Raw genomic sequence first — 23724 nt, 5'->3', positions numbered from 1 at the left:
TTACTGGGTCAGACCAATGGTCGATCAAACCCAGTAGCCCGTTCTCATGGTGGCCAATCTAGGTCACTAGTACCTGGCCAAAACCCAAGGAATAGCAAGAGGCAAGCAGATATTTCCCATTTTATTTTTAACTAATTAAGGACATGAAATAGTTTCTTACTAAAACAGGGTCAAAATCTAGTCACTGGTCTAAACTAGAGAGCTGCACGGGGACGATGGGAATCCCGTGGGATACACGGGGATCCCGCAGATTCCCCCTTTGGGTCACGGGGATCTCGTAGGGACGCCTCCTAGGGTTGCGGGGATCCTCCGGGGTTGGATGCAAACTTGTCTTCTTTTTCCTACCTGCCCTGCCGCAGCACACAGCCAACCGGAAGTCTTCCACGATGTCAGCGCTGATGTCGGTGGGAGGGCATAAGCAAAGCCCTCCCTCCCTCCGACGTCAGCGCTGACATCAGCAAGACCTCTGGTCGGCTGTGTACTGTGGCAGGGCAGGTAGGAAAAATTCAAGGGTTCTCATGTTTATTTGGAATGTGTTTTTATTGAAATGAGTTTATGTATGCTCAAATTGTAACCCATAAACATTTTTAAAACATCTGAAAAGATCCATCCAGCCATCATTTGCATAATTTCATTTTCTTTTTTGAATCACCATTTCCCTCTAATAAGGGACTCAAAGCAATTTACATTTATATTTTGTTTTTAACAGTACAACACAATACATTAATATAAATAAAATCCCAATACAAGCTTTCCTCTTTCCTGCCCTAATTAGGGAAATAGTAAGCAGTAATTCTAAGTCATTTTATTCAAGAAATGAATATAAAGCCATGCTATTGCCAGATTGGTCCTCTTTGATTTGTAAAAACCAAAATAAAAATTTGACAAGTTAAGAAGAAGTAAACTTAATGAATAAGGCAGTGGGCTGAGTATCTATTTCCATTGTATATTTACATTAGACGCTCTGGTAGAAACCCGTTTACAAAGTATGTATTCTTCCCAATTAATATTTCCAAATTAATAAAGTCTCTTTGCTTATTTGTAAATGGGTTTCTACCAGAGCCTTTAATTCAGTAGCATAATTAAATGAAATAACTATTTCTGAAGTTTATAGGGACGGGTGGGGATGGAGGGATTCCTTGCGGGGACGGGTGGGATTTTGGTGGGGATGGAGGGATTCCTCGTGGGGACGGGTGGGATTCCTCTTGGGGACGGGTGGGATTTTGGCGGGGACGGGTGGGATTTCTGTCCCCGTGCAGCTCTCTAGTCTAAACTAGTGCTGCCCGATTCAGTGATTTCGCTTTGTAAACAAATTGGACTCACAAGGTCTCCTAAAGCAGCAGCGGTGACAGTGGCCAGCAGAAAGAGGCAGTGCTCGAAATAGGCTGCTCCTGGCCTGCCCTGCTGGGGCCTTCCCTCTGCTGTGTCACTTTTGGGTGGAAAAAAAGTGCGTCTTGTAGAGCGAAAAATACGGTAAGTTTCATTGCCTTAGATGGGCTTAGAAGACTTTGCCCAGTATTTGAAGAGAACCATTTTTCTCTCTTAGTTCAAGCTCTTGTTCTTTCCAAACTCGATTGTTGCCGATTATTCAGTTTGATGGGACTTCATTGGCTGCCAGTTAAGGCTTGCTTCATTTTCAAACTATCCTGCTGGGTGTGTAAGATGTTTGCAGGGATTTCTTTGTTTTCTTTTCCTTTGTCGTCATTGGCTAGAGATTCTCGTTGGGTTAATTTTTCATCTTTTTGCTAAGGTTGAATATAAAAATCTATTTCTGCATCATTTCAATATCAAGCAGTCACTGCCAACTGAATTGAGAATGATTTAATCTTATCTGTTATTTGGTGAAAAAAAGGGAAACTTATTTAAAACGTTTTTTCTCTTAGGTTTTTATCATTTTGTTCAGTTTGTGAACCTGGCTTCAGGGAGTTGACGGGCGTCATTACCATCTGATACAGTAGAGCAGCGTTTCTCAACTCGGTCCTGGAGTCCCCCCTTGCCAGTCAGGTTTTCAGGATATCCACAATGAATATGTATGCTTCAACTTGATTTGCATACACTGCCTCCATTATATGCAAATCTCTTTCATGCATATTCATTGTGGATACACCAACAACAATATAATCCCCTAATGGGAAACTGTGTCACAATATTAATATATAATATATTCCCATATATCTGAAAAAGTGTATCCTATTTTACTTAAAAGTATAACAAGGAGGAGGCCTCAGTAACAGAGCCCACGCTCAGTCGTATTCACAGACTGGAAATTTCGGCGTGGTTATACTGCTCTTTAGCTCTAATCATTGGCCAGCTCCTATATTTAACTGGCCAATGATTAGAGCTAAAGAGCAGTATAACCACGCCGAAATTTCCAGTCTGTGAATACGACTGAGCGTGGGCTCTGTTACTGAGGCCTCCTCCTTGTTATACTTTTAAGTAAAATAGGATACACTTTTTCAGATATATGGGAATATATTATATATTAATATTATTCATTGTGGATAGCCTGAAAACCTGACCGGCAAGGGGGGACGCCAGGACTGAGTAGAGGAACGATATCGTAATTTTCCTCCATCGCACTGGAAGAAGGGCTGAGAGCTGCAATGGCTGGCATTGGAGTTATAGGAGCTACCTGAAGTGTTTGTTTGGAGACGCCAGCAGCTGGCATGCGTTTAGCATCTTGCTTGCCAAGTGGATTTGGACCTGCTACTGTTGGTTTCTCTCCCACTGGTCCTGATGTTGTGCACTTGGGCACTCAGTTGGTGCCCGGAGGGGTTCCAGCATTGGCACCAGGCATTCTTTCTTCATTTTTATTGATTTATTGCAAAGACAGGAGCTAACATCAATCGGCCAGGGAGAAAAGACTGAGGAGAGGGAGAGGCATGTCGGCACTTGCTCGGGGGAGCCTTCCAAAGACTTCTCTGGCTATGGTGGAGCAGAGTTGTAAAGATGGCACTGTCCATCCGTCCTCCCTCATGACGGAGGATGTAGTGAGCCATATGGGGTAGAGACTTTAGTCCTGAGAGCAGGGGTTAATGGAGAAGGAAGTAGTGGAAGTTTGTTCTGTGATCCTCTGACTACGGAGCCCCAGCTCCAAGTTTCCAAGTTTTATTAGTGCTTGATAAATCGCTTATTAAATACCTAAGCGATGTACAATTCAAGTAAAATAGAAATACAAATACACTGACCTTTAAATTAAAAAAAAACATACTGGGTTAACACACATGAAGCAAGAGGGCAGAGGGGGAAAGTTACAATATATTTGTAGAGGAAAATATACATTTAAGGGAAAAATAACTCAGGGAAGGGAAAAAAGCAAAATGATGGGCTATTAAACCTAGCTCACCTGTTGCACTTTTATATTCTCAGGTAAGCAGATTCGGGTGCTGTCTGGACACAAGCAATGGATTTATTGCTGCTCCATCTCCCCTGATTGCAGCATGTTGTGCTCCACAGCAGGCGAGAACACGGTAAGTGAATAGGCCTGTGGTGCATCCAGGAGAGAAGCCTCTCTGTCATAGACATGAGAAACAGATGCAGTTGGGGGAGACTCAAGGGAGAACTTCTTTGATCATTCTTATTGCTTTGGAAGAATGCGTTTTAATAAGGACTTGACTGTGACTCCTGTCAGGTAGAGAATGACACGGGCGCCAATTTGTCCCCTCAAGAACTCAATTTCCCGTCGCGTCCCTGTGAGTTTTGTCGCTGTCTCTGCCCCATTCCTTTAAGCTCTGCCTTAACCGGACAAGCCTCGAACATTTATGATTTTAAAGTGTTTGAGGCTTCTGCAGGAATGGGTCAGGGATAGGAAAAGAACTCGCCGGGACGGGAAAATGAGTTCCCACGGGGACTGGGAAAAATTTGGTCCGTGTCATTCTCTACTTTCAGTGCTGCACTTGGGAGGGAAGAGGAGAGGTTCAACCTGAAGAGAAGGCAGGGGGTTCAGACCCAGATGCACTAAACTCATTTGCCGACCGGATGTACAGAATGGCTCGACATGTGCTTTAAATCTACCGATGGCTGCTAAGGGCCTGAGATAACTTTTTCTTTTTTGTTTGATGGGTTCAGATGTGTGTTTGTGTGTTACACATGCGCAATATCTGCCCCCATTAAAACAAAAAAATTGTGCCAGTTCTGCCCTCCCAGCAATGCTTCTGAACCAAAAAAGAGTGCCCACGCCTTCCTGCCTCAACCACCCTCCCAATCCGACCCCTCCATGCTCAATGATCGCACTTCCTGGATCCTCCCACACACTTGACCCTCCCCCTACAAACATCGCAACCACCCAGACACCCTACTCCCCACCTGTGAAGATTGTGGCCCCCTGACACACTCCCACCACGAAGATCCTTGGCTTTAGGCCCCTCCCAGTGGATCCCAGAATGCAACAGGAAGGCCCACCATTTTGGAGAGGTGGATCTGATGCAAAAGGGACTGGACAGCTCTCCTGCTCTTTGTCCAAATAAGGTACGGGGTTGGGGTGTGGTGGGAGCTGAGTGGCAGAGGCAGGAGGGAATGAGCATCCCTTCTGCCAGAGATCTTTGCGAGGGGTGTGTGTCGAAGGGCAGTGATCTTTGGGGGGAGGGAGAAGGATGACCAGATGGTTGCAATGTTCGGAGGGGAGGATTCCAGGTGGCATGGTCCTCATAGGGGTGGGGGTCGGTCGGGAGTGTGGAAGGGTCCAGGTGGCACGATGTGAGGGAGAGAGATTGAGAATGTGGAGGGGTCCGGGTGGCTGAGGCAGGAGGGAGTGGACATCCTCATGCCTCTTTTTTGATTTGGGGGCTTCATCGTGAGGGGGGGGGAGAAGCACAATTTTTTTTTTTTTTAAATGGGGACAGATATTGTGCTTGGTTAACACACGCACGATATCTGTTCCCATTTAAACATTTCCTGCCAAGAACAGCTGAGTGGCAGGAGGCTGCTTTGGGGCTTCCCCTACTTGCTCTGCATATGTGTCAATCGGTTTTCCAATGACTGGTGGGGTGGGATTATGGCAGACCTCTGCAAAACTCATTTGCTTGGGAAGCCGTTTGAGTATCGATCGCTGTTTGGAAATCGGAGAAAAAAATCAGCCTACAGCGACCCCATGATCTTAACGACTACTTTTAGTTCATCCAGCCCTCAGTCTGCTAAAGACAAAGACTAGCCTCCTCTCCCCATCAACACACATTCCTTGCTTGACAGATGGAGGGATCAACTGCAGTTGTGTTATCACACGTGGAGATCCTTCCTGGTCTTATGACACTGTCTCCACTCTGTATCATATACTGTGTTAAATCTGAAGAGTCCTGAACACAAAGAACAACTAAAAGTTGAGAGATAGGAGAAGCTGAATTCTGAGCGTCCTTATGTGAAGAAAACTTTGGTATTGTACATTTTTGTTTTTCTGTTTAATGACTGAAGGATTTTGATGAAAGTGACTAGTCCTGTAATGTGATGCATTTTGTGCTGTGGCCAATGATTACTTCTACTGCATATTCTGCATGACAATAAACAGGACTTCAGGAAAATAATAATAATCATAGCTTTATTTATATCCCGTCTTATCTTTTCAGTTCAAGAGGGTGCAGTGAGGTAACATCTATTAGATTTGGGAGGGGGTAGATTGACAGTTATGTGGTGGGGCGACGTAGGGTAGGAGGAAGGAACATGAAAGGCAAGATAGGTGTTGAGCAGACTTGAAGGGTCAGATAAATTTTTCAAATAAGTGGGTTTTTAGATTACTTAAGGCTCCTGTATAATGTACATGGGCAGAGCTGTAGGAACAGTTGGGGGCATTGCAGCATAAATGTGCATTCTGAGGCACTGGGGACTTGCACAGTTGCTTCCTGCTTTTAGGTTTTGAGGAAGAATTTTGACCCTATTTTTCTAACACTGAATGAATTCTTTCCCTTTCTGGCCCAGGTTCTGTTGTGGAGCATGCGTTCTTACACGTTAATCCGAAAGCTAGAGGGACACCAGAGCACAGTGGTTTCCTGTGACTTCTCACCAGACTCTGCCCTGCTTGCCACCGCCTCCTATGATACCTGTGTGATCATGTGGGATCCCTACACGGGAGACAAACTCCGAGAATTCTGGTATGAAGATGTTAATGAGTTGTAGTTGGAAGCCTGATCAGGAGCTCTTTGATAAGTTGGTGTCTGTGAAAGGAAGGGACAGAAAGGAGTGTGACCCAACCATCTATTGAATTTGTGAAAGCGTCTGTGAAAGCCCTACAGAGCCAGAAAGGGACCAAAGTGACCCAAACTCTTAGCTGAGCTGAATTTGGAAACTTAGAAGTTCAGATTTTGGTTTTTAAAGAGATTTTGATTAGACAGCACTAGGGGATAGCATTACATTCATAATGCATTCTAGCCAGGGCTGTGGAGTCAGAGTCGTGGGTACCAGAAACTGAGGAGTCGCAGTCGAAGGATTTATCTACTGACTCCACAGCCCTGAAAGAGAATTTGAATTGTAACTTGCTTTGCTTAAGAGAATGTAAACAATCTACATATGCTAGAAATGGGTTTCAAGGATGACACTATGGAAGAACTAAAACATATCTCAGTGAACTGGAAGATGTCTTGAGACAAATTGACAAGTTAAAGAGCAGTAAATTACCGGAACCGGGTGGTACTTGTACGCTCCAGGGTACTGAAAGAACATGAGATTGCTGATTGGTACCTGAAAATAGGGAGTGGCCAATGTGACACCAGTATTTAAAAATGGTTTCAGAGGTTATCCAGTAAATTACAGACCTGTAATCATGATATCAATGAGAGTCAGGGGTTTGGGGTTTGATATACAGGTAGTCCCCGGGTTGAGAACGAGCTACGTATTAAAAGCTGTTCTTAAGTTGGATTTGTATATAACTCAGAACTTGTAGATTTTCAGATTCTGCTCCCAGCTGACAAAGGAGCTAACTGCCCAGCCAGTGTTCCCTCTAAGGTACAGTATGCACAACCACACACTGTTCTTAATGTGGCCATGCATCATTCCTGAATCTGCTATAGGAGAAGTGTAGGAGTCTCTGCCACTGGAAATACTGCTCAGTGCAATCAAATGAAACCACAACTTCGTTCTTAAGTACATGTAGTACTGAAGTCAAATTTCTGTAACTCAGGGACTGCCTGTACTTGACTCGCATAAGAACATAAGAGTTGCCATACTGGGACAGACTGAAGATCCCTCAAGCCCAGTATCCTGTTTCTAATAGTGGCTAACCCAGGTCACAAGTGGCAAGATCCCAAAGAGTAGCAACATTCCAGAGCTGAGATTGTGATGTCATAATGTCTCATTCCACCAATGCCTAAGAGCCAAATTTACAGTGATGTCACAATTAAGAACATAAGAGCTGCCGCTGCTGGGTCAGACCAGTGGTCCATCATGCCCAGCAGTCCGCTCATGCAGCAGCCCTTTTGGTCAAAGACCAGCGCTCTAACTGAGACCAGCTCTACCAGCATACGTCCTTGTTCAGTAGGAACTTGTCTAACTTTGTCTTGAATCCCTGGAGGGTGTTTTCCTCTATAACGGACTCTGGAAGAGCGTTCCAGTTTTCCACCACTCTCTGGGTGAAGAAGAACTTCCTTGTATTTGTAGGGAATCTATCCCCTTTCAACTTTAAAGAGTGCCCTCTCGTTCTCCCTATCTTGGAGAGGGTGAACAACCTGTCCTTATCTACTAAGTCTATTCCCTTCAGTACCTTGAATGTTTCGATCATGTCCCCTCTCAATCTCCTCTGTTCGAGGGAGAATAGGCACAGTTTCTTTAATCTTTCACTGTACGGCAGCTCCTCCAACCCCTTAACCATCTAACTCGCTCTTCTCTGGACCCTTTTGAGTAGTACCTTGTCTTTCTTCATGTACAGCAACCAGTGCTGGACGCAGTACTCCAGGTGATGGTGCACCATGGCCCGGTACAGCGGCATGATAACCCTCTCCGATCTGTTCGTGATCGTGCATGGACAGCTTCATCAACTTGAGGTCCATAAGCCACTATTGAGATAGCTTGGGGAAATCCACTGCTTATTCCTAGGATAAGCAGCATAAAATCTGTTTTACTGCTTGGGATCTAGCTAGGTACTTGGGACCTGGGTTGGCCACTGTTGAAAACAGAATACTGGGCTTGATGGACCTTCGATCTGTCCTAGTATGGCAGCTCTTATGGGAGCCAAGTATAGGACAATCAAGCCATTCTGACATCACTGCTGAGGTTGGCTCTTAGGCATTGGTGGAATGAGGCATTATGACATCACAATCTCAGCTCTGGAATGTTGCTACTCTTTGGGTTTCTATCTGGTACTTGGGACCTGAGTTGGCCACTGTTGGAAACAGGATACTGGACTTGATGGACCTTCTGTCTGTCCCAGTATGGCAATTCTTATGTTCTTATGTGAGCCAAGTGTAGGACAATCAAGCCATTGTGACATCACTGCTGAGGTTGGCTCTTAGGCATTGGTGGAATGAGGCATTATGACATCACAATCTCAGCTCTGGAATGTTGCTATTCTTTAGGTTTCTATCTGGTACTTGGGAAACAGGATCCTGGGCTTGATGGAGCACTGGCCTGATCCAGTATGACTATTCTTATGTCCTTGTGTGAGCCAATTATAGGACAGTCCAACCATTGTGACATCACTGATGAGGTGGCTCTTAGACCTGGGTTGGCCACTTTTGGAAACATGATACTGGGCTTTCTGGACCTTCGGTCTGTCCCAGTATGGCAACTCTTAGGTTCTTATCTAGAATTGACTTGGATTGTTGGCTGAATCTCAGACACGTTAAGATTTAAGTTCACGATGCAGCGTAGTGAAAAAGAGATCTCTTTCCTAGATGGATAATTTATGCACCGCTGTTTTTCGCAGGAAGACAGATCGTAGCACTTTCTTACATTTTGACAGTTTTCATCCATCTCACCTCAAGCAGAGCCTGTCTGTCTCTCAATCAAAGCGGGAAGAGTGTGGTACAAGCTACAGTTCTGTCTGTAAAATTGGAACAAGGTCATTTACAAAAGAGCTCTGTATCGCAAATCGGGGCCTATTATGCTCTGCTTCCATAAATGACACTAAGGATAATGCAGTGATAACGTGTTTTGAATTTTGACATGAGACTTTATCAAGTAAGCTCATTGGGACTTGGTCACTGCGATGGCAGCATTTGCAGGACAACAATTGAGAGTTGTTTATAGATGCGGACCTGACCTCAAAGAAATGTTGAGTCCAGTTGTGTTGAGGAACTCAGATTTGGTAGCTAACAGCAACAATGGAGGCCATAGCCTTTGTGGTAAATATGTTAATTATGATATCATAGTAATTCTATCTAAATGTATTAATCCAATTGACCAGAAAAAATACACTTTGCGACACGGACGTGTTATATTTTATGTCTGTGTAAGAAATTGTATATACCTTCAAGAAGTTGACATTAGTTGACATCGAAGTGCAGGCTCCGTTTGTGTGACATTGCAATCTGTTTTCACACAATATTTCTTAGCGTCAATGTTTTGCAGTAGATCATATTGCAATGAAACCACGAGGGGGTAATTGGAGATTGTTTTGGATTTTTACTTTAAATTCTTTATAACCCACTGGCTTAAATGCAGCTATTGTTGCGTTTATCTTTTTAAAAAAACTTTGGTCCCTTTAACAGATTTTTCAGCCTTTCATTTAGTTTCAGTTGGCCAAGCTGTCAGTCCCAACTGTCCGATCAGGATGGGGAGGGGTTTTAAACGCTGAAGCGCCATGCTGAAACACAGAGCATGGAGGAAACCATGAGTATCATGTTTTTGCCATGTTTGCTGAAACAGACACCTTCATATCAATTGTGTTTTGTTTGATACGGTCCTAATGCCCTGATGAAGGATCATAAGCCACAAAACACTGGCCATCGTATCAAGAATAGATTTAGTTGGGATTTGAAGTTACTATATTCTGCAATTTGTTTAAAAGGTTTTTTTATGCCAGTGATATGTAAGGTAGAGCTATTTTTCTGGGCTTACCAATATCTGAGACTTTTTCCTTCTTTGCCATTAGAGTGTATGTTATATGGACGCTGATAGCGGTAGTGTAGAGATGTTAAAACCAAACATTTATTGGTTTGTGTCCTCCGCCCTTTGCATCTGTATTTGTCAATTGCAAAGTGATGCATTTTGGAAAGAATAATCCATGCACCAGATTGGTTATATTTGGAATGGCGCCTTATGTTTCCCCTAAATTTAGTTCATTTACCAAGTATTAATATACCTAAAAGATACAGAGAAAATAACATAATAATGGATACTTGGAAAACATTGAGATTTATTGATAAATTAACACCCATCCCAATATATAAATCAACTAATCAATCCATATGGATAAACTCCAAGATCAAAATTGGCGGAGCTCAAATCCTTTGGAAGAACTGGATTATTGCAGGAATTAGATCTCTAGATGATATTATTTCAGAAGGTAAACTGCTGGATTTTTCACAATTGCAACATAGATTTGGTCTTAATAAAACACAAAGTTTTAAATGGTTGCAATTGAGGCAGGCCATTCAGGTTGGGTTCCCTGAATGGAAATCATTAAACAATCAATATAGTTTAAAGTTCTTATGCTTTAAAGCAGACTTCCTAGGACATCAAGCCGCATTGTGGTATAAATTAATATCTGAATATTTGAATAAAAAACCAAAAAATGGTCTAAGAGACATTTGGAGCATTGAGATTGGACATCAAATTAATGCATCTCAATGGCCACTAATTTGGTCTTGGAGAATGGGATGTACAGTGTCAGCATCTATGAGACAAACATGGTTCTTTTTATTACATAGAGCTTTTTGGACCCCTACTCGTTTACAAAAACTAGATAGTTCTAAGTCTAATAGATGTTGGCACTGTAATCTAGAACCAGGGACATTAGATCATTTATTATATTACTGTCCTTATATTAAAATATTTTGGAATTCAATTTGGCCACAAATTAATAAATTAATGGAAAATCATATTGCAATATCATATGATACAATTTTATTTGGAACAATGATGAGAAAAAAAAGTCAAATTTCACCAGAAAACAATAAACTTTTATTAATTATGACAGGGGTTGCCATTCAACATATAACTAACAATTGGAAAAATTACAACAACCTAAACTACACATTTTGGTGGAATACAATATGCCATGTTTTTAAAATGGAAAGAACAATATCAATACAAAAGGGGACATATGATAAATTTATAAAAATATGGGGGCCATTGACAAAATACTGTAATGATTAAATAATAGAATACTTTTTCTTCCTTTCTTCTTTTAGAGATTTTCTTATGACACACATATAGGGGGGGTAAGGAAAACAATTTATATATAGTATATTATAATATATTATACAAAATGTAACAAATGATTAAGGGATAATAGAAGGGTGGGGGGAGGGAAAATGAATAAAATTTATCCAAAATATATTGTATTAGATATAAATATGTTTATTGAACAATTGTATTCCAATATGTTATATACTTTTATAAAATTTGAAAATATTATATTAAAATGGTGAAGGGGTGGGGGGAGGGTGAAGGGGAAAATCAAATTCAGCCATACATTGTGTTAGATATAAAAGTGATACCATGCATGTATCAAATGTATTTTATTATTGTTTACACTTTTTGTGAAATTTGAAAATAAAAATATAATGAAAAAAAAAAAAAAAAAAAAGGAAAGAATAATCCAAATCATATTTACTAGATGCTGGGGTCCACCTTGGCAGCCAGCACCCAAGAAAAAGATCTGGACATCATTGTAGACATATGCTGGAAGCGGCCAAAAAAGCAAACGCAATTGTTAGAAAAGAGAGAGAAAATAAGACAAAAATTATTATAACTCTTCTGTATTGGTCTGTGTTGCAACCTCACTTTAAGTATTGTGGGCAATTCTGGTTACTATATCTCAGAAAAGAAATAGCAGAATTAGAAAAAATTCCAGGAAGGAAAACCCAAATGATTAAGGGCTCTTCAGCTTGCAGAAGAGAGTTGAAGGGGAATACAAAATCCTGACTGGAATAGAACAAGTAAGCATGAATCAAATTGTTTACTCTTGCAAAAAGTACAGGGATGAGAGAACACTTTTTTTTTTTTTTTTTTTTTTAATGAATAGGGGAAAATGTATTATTTTTTCAGCCCACAAATAGTTAAGCTCTGGAACTAACTGTTGGGGGATGTGGTTACAGCAGTTAGCTTATCTGGGTTTAAAAAGAAGGTTTTGACAAGTTCCTGAAAGAAAAGTCCATAATCTACTAATTTCCTGCCTTCTTGAGTTTGTTGGACCAACAAATTTTCCTACCTTCCAGAATAATAATAAAGAAACCTGCTCCAGTGAAACTGTTCACCTAAAAGCACAACCAATCAGGTTTGATAAGCCACTATATAAAGCCAAAATGTAGAGCTCACAGTTACTTGGACATGGCAAGACTTGGAGAACTGTAACCAGAGTCCACTTTAACATCTGGCCCTCAAAATTCATGCCTCAATGGGTTGGTTAGTCTATAGTGTGCCACCTGCCAAATCTGTGATGGCATTTTCCAAAATATTTTACTCTTTATCAATTCACCAAATCATCTAATATATTGCTTCCACAGGTGATAATGTACTTAACTAGACATACGTCAATGCTCAGGTATCCAGGGATTTTCAGACAGCCACCCGAGTAGCTTAGCTCATGGTGGTAAAATCCTCATTACTCCCAGCCTAGCATTTAGGACGTTTTAACAACTTTTTTTCCTCTTTTTACTTATTTCTTCTATGTAGTATTCAATAAATAATTTATATCGTACTTTATGTATATAAAGCCAATTTAGCTTTTATATATATGATTTCTGTTCCCTTAGCCGACACGTTTCGCTATCACTTCATCAGGACGGGGAAATCTACAAAACATAAAAATAGAACATTTAAATACTTAGCATTCCCTCCCAGTTTCAATAGAATATCAGGGGAAACGCTCCAATTCTAAACACATACCTTGTTTCATAATGCTTACATGCTTCACATAGTCTCTGGCAGCTTAAAATGGCCGCAGCGTTCTCTATCACTCTGAAATAGGGCAACTCCGATGACGTCAGCCCCAAACAGGGCCAAATCAAAAAGAGGCCAAAAGCAAACCCAGGCATACATACCCAAAGGCAAGAGCCCAACTTCAGAATAAGAGAGCCGAAAACCCGGCCTGGACTCAGACTAAGTCCTAAAGGGAAAGCTTTTTTCTTTTTTCAAAAATCTACTTGAGCCTTTTGGGTTACATGAAACATCGGACTGGATGGCTCAAGTAGATTTTTTTTTTTTAAATTCTTTATTCATTTTCATATTTTACATCAAGTGCACAAAATATTAAATTACAACAAATTATTACACAATATCATTTTTATATCTACTACATAAAATTCTAATAATATTTTTACCCCCTCCCCCACCACCCACCCTTCAACTGCTTTCCAATCACCATATACACATTATATAACATATTATAACATATTATGTAATATTATTTCCATTACCCACCCCTCCTGATGTGCCATAAAGAAGAAAAAGAAAAGAAGAAGAGAAAAACTGATGGTCATTCACTACAATATTTTGTCAATGGCCCCCATATTTTTATACATTTAGGATATGTCCCTCTTTGTATTGCTATTACTCTTTCCATTTTGAATATATGACATATTGTATTCCACCAAAATGTATAACTAAGGTTACTATGATTCTTCCAGTTGTTGGTTATATGCTGAATGGCAACCCCTGTCATGACTAGTAAAAGCTTGTTATTCTCTGGTGAAATTTGACTTTCTTTCCTCATCATCATTCCAAATAATACGGTATCATATGAGAGTGCTACATGATTTTCCAACAATGCATTAATTTGAGGCCAAATAGCATTCCAAAAAAGTAGATTTTTGAAAAAAGAAAAAAGCTTTCCCTTTAGGACTTAGTCTGAGTCCAGGCCGGGTTTTCGGCTCTCTTATTCTGAAGTTGGGCTCTTGCCTTTGGGTATGTATGCCTGGGTTTGCTTTTGGCCTCTTTTTGATTTGGCCCTGTTTGGGGCTGACGTCATCGGAGTTGCCCTATTTCAGAGTGATAGAGAACGCTGCGGCCATTTTAAGCTGCCAGAGACTATGTGAAGCATGTAAGCATTATGAAACAAGGTATGTGTTTAGAATTGGAGCGTTTCCCCTGATATTATATTGAAACTGGGAGGTAATGCTAAGTATTTAAATGTTCTATTGTTATGTTTTGTAGATTTCCCCGTCCTGATGAAGTGATAGCGAAACGTGTCGGCTAAGGGAACAGAAATCATATATATAAAAGCTAAATTGGCTTTATATATATAAAGTACGATATAAATTATTTATTGAATACTACATAGAAGAAATAAGTAAAAAGAGAAAAAAAAGTTGTTAAAACGTCCTAAATGCTAGGCTGGGAGTAATGAGGATTTTACCACCATGAGCTAAGCTACTCGGGTGGCTGTCTTAAAATCCCTGGATACCTGAGCATTGACGTATGTCTAGTTAAGTACATTATAAGACTAGTTCTTTATCACCTGTGGAAGCAATATATTAGGAAATCTGTGATGGAACATTTTAACAGTAAGAGGAGTTTTTGAAATGGAAAAACATTTTAAATAACATAATCCAGTATCTGGTGTTAGTACTTCAGAGAGAAAATGACCCGGTGACAAAATTTATTACCATTTCCGTCCCCGCAGCTAACTGCAGGAAACCATCCCGTGCCATTCGTTAGTGTCTCTCTCAACCGGAGTCCTGCTTTCTTCAACGCAAGGCTTGAGGGTCCATGGCTGGGCCCATTTCCTCTCTCCTTAAAGAAAGAACACAGGGATGGTTTCCCATGGTTAAGCACAGGGACGGGAACAAATTCTGTCTCCGCGTCATTCTCTGTGTAAGCTGTGTCCTTCCTTTTTGCCTACACGTATACCACTTGGATGTCTCTTGCTGTTTTATTCTAGCCATATTTCTCTCCTCCATACCATGGATTATGGCACCAGTGATGACCTGCTAAGGACCCTGAGGTCCCTCTGCTTCTCCCCGGAAGGGTTGTACCTTGCAACGGTGGCAGACGATGGGTAATGATGAGAAAAGCTGAAATAACCTCTAGCGGGGCAGGGGCATTTTCATAGCCCTGTTACTTCTTTCTTCTCATCTCTGCTAACTTGTGACTCTGGTATGGAAAGAACCTGAGCTCAGTGTGGGGCTGTTGTGTTCTGGTTCTTGGTATTACTGAGGTTTATTTCAAGTCCTTTAAAACGGACAGTGATGCTCTCTTGCAGGGAGCTGTTTTCACATAGTAACATAGTAAATGACGGCAGATAAAGACCTGAATGGCCAATCCAGTCTGCCCAACCATACATGCCCCATAAATTAATTATTTAGTTTAAATGGCCCTTTTTATTAGATACTTCTGGGCCAGAAACCCAGAGCCCTGCCCGGCAGTGTGCTTAGCTTCCATCTACTGGAGTCCCCATCAAAGCTCACTCCAGCCCATCTTAACCATCCCAGCCCTCGAAGCCTCCCCAGCCTGTCAACTGAATGTCCATATACGGGACTCAGGCCGTGGAAGTCTGTCCAGTACTGGCCTTAGTTCTGTCAATGAAAACCCATTATTTTCTGATTAGAGATCCTCTGTGTTCATCCCACGCTTCTTTGAACTCTGTCACTGTTTTCTTCACCACCACCTCCCTCGGGTGCGCATTGAACTTTATCTGAGTCAGATGCATGGGGACATGGGATATAGAGCCAGAATGTTGCAAATTTTTCATCCCGTCTTATCTCCATCCAGGTTCCTGAGGATCTGGGCATTGGAGCTTAAAGCTCCAGTTGCATTTGCACCTGTAACCAATGGCCTTTGCTGCACTTACTTTCCACGAGGCGGTATCATTGCAACAGGGTGAGTATCTACCACCGTCAACCCTTCTCCCCACCTCACGCTAAGCAGCCTGTAGAAGTTTCTGCTGCTGGCATCGTGGGGGGATCTTTCTGGGAGATTAGTCATGAGTGGCATAGAAAAAGTTGTCAGGAAATAGGTATTTACTTTTTGGTAGTAGTACTAGGACTAAAGGATACTGTATGAAGCTAAATAGAAAATCTTGTTTTAGTTAATGGCATTTGATGCCCGAGAACGTGGCAAGGCTAACCATATTTAACCAGATGGTCTTAAATGTCTCCATGTAAGTAAGCAGCTTTCTTATTTGGAATCTGATAGGTGTCCAGATGACCCAGCCTGGCCATTGTTAGAGACAGGACTATTGGCCTACCCAACTTGACACGTCTTATGCTTTTTGTTATCAGGGAAAAATGAACCAAACATCTTTCTTTTTTCTCCCATTTTGCTAATTCTGGCTTCGGTTTCTCTTTGAATGCTGTGAGCCTTTATATTCAGAAAGTGGGCTCATTAACAATCAATATTGCCCATTTTGAGAGCCTCTTTTGACTGGTGGAATACCAGTGAGGAGAACACAGACAGGACTAAGGCCTTTTATTGTGCATTGACTTTAATATAATTGGAGGACACACCCTGGGCATTGTTGGTGCAATTCTGGGCACTTATTAATGCTTAGTCAGAATCTAGTTACATTTCAGCACTCCAATGCCTCTTCCTGTCTGGCTGTTATCAGGGAGCCTCTTTTTCTCATTTTCCATATGGTCACTTGGAGCTGAAGAAAGACTAAAGAGATTTGGTGAGGGGGTGATATGATAGAGGTCTACAATAGAGAATGACAAGGGGACAAATTTTTCCCTGTCCCCACGGGAACTCATTTTCCCATCCCGTCCCTGCCCCATTCCTGCAAGCTCTGTCCTCATCTGCACAAGCCTCAAACACTTTAAAATCATAAGTGTCCGAGGCTTGTGCGGTTAAGGCAGATCTTTCAGGAATGGGACAGTGACAGCGACAAAACTCGCGGGGACGGGATGGGGTAATTGAGTTCCTGCAGGGAAGGGGACAAATTTGCCCCTATATCATTCTCTAGTCTACAACACTCTGAAGAAGAATGGGTAAATGTGAAATGAAATGATTCTTTATTTCTTTTGAAAAAGTGCTAAGTCTGGGGAACACTCAATACTTTTAAAATGAGTAACAACATAAAATGTTATTTGTATACCATGATACACCGTGGAGTTTGATGCAGGTAACAAGAATCAACTAAAGATGGTACAGAAGTGGTGAGAGCACAAATGCAAGCAGCCTAAGAGCAAGTTTCAAGTTCATTATAAATTTGATTGATCGCTTATTCAAAATTCTATCAGTAAAATTCCAAAATTAAGGGGGCAACCAAACAAATAAAGAACTAAACCTTACCAAACATATTGAAGACTAACTTTACAAACATATTAAAACAAGAGGAAATGATGGGAAAAGAAACATAAATTGTTGATAGAAAAGAAGACAATTATGGTAAAAAACAATAGGAAGGGAGAGAACGATGAATCTCAGAGAAGTCATGGAGTTGGAATGAAACTCCTAGTCAGCGTCAGATACACGGTCAATTCATACATAGTAATTATTAGATGCATCTGTGCATGGAGCATTTACAGTCTTTTGGGGAACCCATCTGGACAAGTTCCTGGAGGAAACGTCCGTAATCTGGGGAAAGCCATTGCTTACACTTGGGAGCTTGGTACTTCTGACCTGATTGGCTGCTGTTGCAAGCAAAGAACTGGGCTAGATGGACCATTGCTCTGACCCTGTATGGCAACTTTTAGGCATTTATGTCTTCAAAGCTATGGCCAGGGCAGATATTTGGTCCGAAAAAAAATTTTCTTAAAAAAATATTTATATGCTGCGTTTCACAATGAATACCTGGTTCCTTTCAAGCTCTATTGATAGGGTTAGCAAACATTTTGTCTTAGTTATGCCACTTCTGTATAATGCAGCACCTACATGTCTGAACGAATCCATTTTAAGATTCCCTTGGATACTGTTCATTGATCAAAGCGGGTTTTGTTCTGGTGTTCTGACTAATGCTCTGCTTCTTGTAGGACAAGAGATGGTCATGTCCAGTTCTGGACGGCCCCCCGCGTCCTGTCCTCCCTGAAGCACCAATGCCGCCAAGCACTGCGACGTTTTCTGACCACCTACCAAATCTTAGCACTTCCCATCCCCAGGAAGATGCAGGAGTTCCTCACTTATCGGACTTTTTAACTTAGGTGCACAGACAGCAAAGGCATGCTAAACACATGAATGTAGGCTTCGTGCCCACAGTGGAACCGGAGAGTCACAGGGACCAGCATTGGCTAAATTGAGCTGATTTATTTAAATCCTGTAAGATGACCATTCTGTGGTCTCCTTGCTTTAAAAAGAAAAACATACATGCAGAATTCTGTATTTATTGGGGGGCTCTGAATATGAGGGAAGAAAAAGCTCCTGTTTTAATTGACCAAATGAACCGATGGACCTGGGTGGACTGATTTTCAAATAGCACTTGTTATGCAGGTGGGATTTCCTACCCTTGAAGGACTGAGTGCCTCCAAGTGGAGAACAGCCTTCTTCTGTCACCATGGAACAGGATCTCCTCTTTGCCCAGCTCTTGGAAGAGTCGGTCTTCTGGCTCTTGAGTCTTCAGGGGGCACAGATTGAAGCCATTAGTCACTACAGCAAGAATCCAAAAATTGCCAGAACAATGTTGCTTATTAGGCTACCAGGACAGTGTATTTTTAAAACACATAAGATAAATGAGGACCTGTAGTCGTGAACATACCTTGTATGTTAAAACCCTTTTTGATTTTCTAGCTGGGCAGATTCTCAGAAAAAGCCCTTGGGCCTTGTCCTTATTGTTTATTGATGAGATGTGTCTGAGAGTAACCTGTGAAATTAGTGATACAATTGGTCACTTTTCAACTGTGAGTCAAGGAAAAGCTTTTTAATTGTTCCAGAAATTCTTCAGAATTAGTTTTTTGCAATCAGTGTTTGATTCTTGACTTTATTTTTGCTCTGGGCATTGATCTGCTTTATAATGTTTACTAGTACAGTATATTTGGATTTATGGTGTGCATGGATCCTTTTGTACCACATTCATCATGTCTATATAATCTTCCTTCTCCCCAAGTGTTCATGTACTGTGCTGTAACCTGGCTTTGAGCATGATTGCTCACATTTGCTTCTCTTGTAGTAAGGGGGAGGATTAAAGTTTCATACTGTAGAGACAGGAGCAGACTATAAGAGACCAAAACAGGCCACTTTAAAAAAAAAATTATTCTAAAAATATTTATCATATTTTTCGCTCCATAAGACGCACCATAGATTTAGAGGAGGAAAACAAGAAAAAAACCATTCTGAACCAAGTTCTCCCTGCCAGGCTCTGCACCCAACCCAATTTTTATGGCCGTGTTTTGTATTAATTATAAAAAACATCAGACGTTTACAATTAATACAAAACACGGCCATAAAAATTATAACCAACAAGAGAAAATTTCACCATGTCACTCCTTTGCTGAAAGGTGCACACTGGTTGCCAATCCATCATTGCATTATTTATAAAATTGCCTTAATCTCCTTTAAAACTATGGACTCCAAGGAACCTTCTTTTATTCTTAAGTTCCTCATGATCCTCCAAGAACTCTACGATCTGCCTCTCAGCACCTTCTTTATGTCCCATCCTTAAATATTGTCAGTACACACAGGGCAACTTCATTTGCCACAATAGCTCCTACAATATGGAATTTGTTACCACTGAGAAAAATCTTGATAAATTTAAAGGCGGTCTTAAAAATTTCCTATTTAAAGACGCTTATGATTGTTCAATGATTCCAGGGTCCTTCCTTGCCAAATGCTGCTTATTTTTATTTAACACTGATATGATCCCTCTGTTTCCTATTGTTTTTACCCTTAATTGTTCTCTTTTCTTTTAAAAATTGTATTTCTCCCTACAATCCCGTTGTTTCCATGCAGGTATTGTCGTGTCTTTAATAAGTTTGTTAATTATTCCCCATCTAAAATTTATTAACTGTAAAATGCTTAGAATGTATGATTAGCGTTTCATCAAATTTTAATAAAACTTGGAAATATTCCTTGCCAAGCTCTGCACCCTGTCCCCCCTCTGGTGCTCTAGTGGTAGGCCGGGACAGGGCACAGGGCAGGTAGGGCCCCCCCGTACCTTTTAAAATTCCCGTCAGGGCCCCCCCCCCAGTACTTTTTTGTACTCCCAGTCCAGTGCTGTATTAGCAGGCATTCCTGGATGGCTGCATTTCTAGCTAGCAAACTGATTCTATGAGATTAATTTTTTTAAAAAGAAAAAAAACCCAACTGACGGATGCCTTGGAACCGGCAACCTGCACAGGAAGAGGAGGTGTTTGGGTATTTTTTTGTGGGGTTCGGGAGGGGAGGGGAGGGGGCAAACACTAAGAGGCAGTTTCTGTTCCCCGACCAGACAAAACTCCAAAGAAGGAGGAGGAAGAGGGGGGGGCGCTCCTCCCTCCCCTTCTCTCATACAACTTACTCTGCAGCTCTCCGCAGCCACGCCTGCTTTCCTTCTGGCTGCACCTACCAGGTCTGATTGGGCCACTCAGAGCATGGTCAAGACCAATTCAGCGGACACAATTGGTCGGGCGAGCCGCCACTTAGACGCAACAATTGTGAAAAGCTTGGTGGTGGCATGCGTGCCACCGCACTCGTCTTTGAACTGAAATTTACAAGAAGGGAGCGATGGGGTGCACGACGCCCGCAATTGGTCGGGCAAGCTGCCGCTTAAATGTGATGGTTCTGAAAAGCTTGGAGGCACGCGTGCTGCTCGCGCCCCCCTGGTCATCTTTGAACTGGAATTCGCGGGAAGGGAGCAATGGGGTGCACACTCACGAGAACTGATGGCAGCGGCATGGGACCAAGGGGGGGGAAGGGTTTGTGGAATTCGCTCCATAAGACGCATCCTTATTTCCACCCATTTTTTTGGGGAAAAGTGCATCTTATGGAGCAAAAAAATATGGTGCTTTACTTAAAATAATACGATAAGCATCACTCTTATGAAATCCCATACAGCAGAGATTACAGAGAAAAGTGGTAAGCAATGTTAATTCCATGAAAGGAAGTAAAAAGTGGAAATTTGGACTTGCTTGTTAATTTCCTTTTCTAGAGTCCTGTCAGATCAGTCTAGAGGAGTGGCTTATGTCCTCTGCCAGCAGATGGAGCTAGAGGAACAAACAAACCAAAAAAAAAAGCTAAGAGCTGACCACTCTCCTTACAGGGGGCTGGTACTGACTTCAGCTGTCTTAGCTTTGATAGAGGGTAAAGGCAATTCTTATGTTGTTGGTTTCCAGTTCATCTGCAAAGTCAAACCTGATGCCGTCAAAACATTTCATAGCCACTAACTCGGGAAAGAATTGCACGCAACGAGTGGACTGCGATGTACTCGTGATTAATTTTCTGAACTAGTTGGAATGAAGATCCTTGACTGGCTTTCATGGATGTTTTGAATTGGTCTGGCAGGACTCAAGGAAAGGAAATCAGCACATAAATCAAAATCTCCCTTTCTTTATTGGTCACGCCAGCCCAGATTTAGTGGGATATGTAGCTAAACTCTACCCAGACTAGGCAGGAATAATGGTGAACCTTGGGTATACCAAAAAGAGCCTAGCTGCGGCATTCATCATCAGTTGTAGTAGAGGTTGTACAGTAATCAAAGGAAGAGCCAAATTTAAGGAACTACAGTAATCAAGTGTAGTTGAAATTATACTCAGAAAAACCAATTGGAAAGCCTCCTCTGGTACCACTGGTTTTAATCATGTACAAGTGAGCTAATTTGTGGTTTAAACAAAAGTGTAAAGTCCAAAATAACTCCTGCACTATGACTTGATGAAGGGATAGACAGGTTTTTGAAATATTAATATCTGAACAGGCAGTGAGGGACCAGTTCATAGCTCCTTTGTCATTAAACTGTCAAGATATTGAACTTGGACATTTTGCATGTCTTTCTAGGGAAAGATACTGACCTGGTACACAAAATGGACTCATTCAGCCATACAAGCAGTTGCTAGCCAGAGTGGTAGCAAAGAAGACATTCCATGAATGGGGAACATATGATGGGTATTTTCATTTCCCCATTTGATAAGGGATATGGCAAACTAGACTTAGATGCTTTCTCCGTAATTTTGAAATTGTCCCTTATGTAATGAGTTTACAATCTAAGTGGGTGCTTGAGGCAGTGTGAGATAGTGACTTGCCCAAAATCACAAGAACTGTTGGTGTAGCTTCCCTAGTTCTCAACCCATTACTTTAACCACTAGATCACTTCCTCTCCTGTGGAACTTAACAAGGAATTAGTCAGGTTCAGGAATTTCCCTAACCCCACTCGTACTGGTACAGCCCAGCTGTTCAGAAGGTAAGGTGCAGACTAGTCCTAAATCTGACATCCATCTTGTATTCTGTTAGCTTCACTAGACTGTCTTATTGTTTTAAATTGAAGAAGGGATTGAGGATTTAGCTCAAACTATTTGCAATGGTAGTTCAAGGTGAATAAAATCTAGGTACAGTAGGCATTTCCCTGCCCTGGAGGGCTTATACTCTAAGTGGACCAGGGTTCTCAATCAAGTCCTTGGGATGGACCCAGCCAGTCAGGTTTTCATGAGACCCATAATGAATATGCTTTTGGGGATTTGATATATAACCTTTCTGTAGTGCATGGAAAATGATCTCATGCATATTCATTTTGGGAATATTGAAAAACTGAGGACTAGGTTGAGAATCCCTGCACTAGACTCCACACATCCCAAGGCAGTTGGCATTTATCACCACCATATAGAAAGTTAACCCAGCTCTATAGTTACTGTGGATGGACAAACTAGATGGGCCATTTGGCCTTTATCTGCCATCATGTTCCTATAAAGCAGGGCTTGCTTCTATTGAAACTTTCCATTGAGTTACCCATGCTGACTGTATTGAGATCTTAACATAGGTGCTAGGACTTCTGTGAACTGATGTTGATCTTGGAAGGCTTTGTTTTTGATGCCTTAGCTACGTTGGCATTCAGGCGTTTCACTTGTAGGAAAACTAGGTTCTTCACTCCCTTTCAGAATCACTCAGCTCTGGAACAACCTTACCTCCCCTCTTAGGAATCTGAGCTCCCTCCAACTCTTCCGTAAACATCTGAAAACCTGGTTATTCTCAAAAATGTAACGCCTCCTCCCTCTCTGGTTATTCTAGTCTTCCAAATTTTCTCTTCATTTTGCCTCTTCCCTCCACTGGAGTTCCTCTCTACCCTAACTCTTGTTAACCGTGTCGAGCTTTACGAATGTAGAGATGATGCGGTATACAAACCTAAGGTTTAGATTAGATTAGATTAGCTCTCAGTAGCTTATCTGCCTATACTGTAATTTTTGATAATAGGATGGTTCTTTGCACACATCCGTCCCCAAGGGGAGATATGATTGAAGTCTACAAAATCCTGGGTGGAGTAGAACGGGTACAAGTGGATTGATTTTTCACTGTCAAAAATTGCAAAGACTAGGGGACACTTGATGAAGTTACAGGGAAATACTTTTAAAACCAAAAGGAGGAAATATTTTTTCACTCAGAGAATAGTTAAGCTCTGGAACACATTGACAGAGGTTTGTTGTAACAGCAGATAGCGTAGCTGGTTTTAAGAAAGGTTTGGACGATTTCCTGGAGGAAAAGTCCATAGTCTTTGATTGAGAAAGACATGGGGGAAGCCACTGCTTGCCCTGTATTGGTAGCATGGAACATTTCTACTTCTTGGGTTTTGGCCAGGTACTAGCGACCTGG

At 41.5% G+C, this 23724-nt stretch overlaps 1 protein-coding gene across 3 annotated transcripts in view; it reads left to right on the top strand.

Annotated features, from left to right (window-relative positions):
• Window positions 1-20033, top strand: part of WSB2 (WD repeat and SOCS box containing 2) — a 48683-nt gene extending 28650 nt beyond the window's left edge. For 2 of the 3 annotated variants that reach the window (XM_033955452.1, XM_033955451.1), the window contains 5 exons: window positions 3370-3470; window positions 5908-6080; window positions 14966-15082; window positions 15796-15903; window positions 17994-20033. In XM_033955452.1, coding sequence (XP_033811343.1) covers window positions 3370-3470; window positions 5908-6080; window positions 14966-15082; window positions 15796-15903; window positions 17994-18156 — 662 coding nt within the window. In that variant the 3' untranslated portion in view covers window positions 18157-20033. The remainder of the gene's footprint in view (window positions 1-3369; window positions 3471-5907; window positions 6081-14965; window positions 15083-15795; window positions 15904-17993) is intronic. The other variant, XM_033955454.1, reaches the window with a different exon arrangement.
• The last annotated feature ends 3691 nt before the right edge of the window (window positions 20034-23724 follow it).

Source organism: Geotrypetes seraphini, chromosome 8 (assembly GCF_902459505.1).
Source record: "Geotrypetes seraphini chromosome 8, aGeoSer1.1, whole genome shotgun sequence".
NCBI lineage: Eukaryota > Metazoa > Chordata > Amphibia > Gymnophiona > Dermophiidae > Geotrypetes > Geotrypetes seraphini.
The sequence above is the reverse complement of the archived record's forward strand: the minus strand, read 5'-3'. Positions and strand labels throughout refer to the sequence as shown.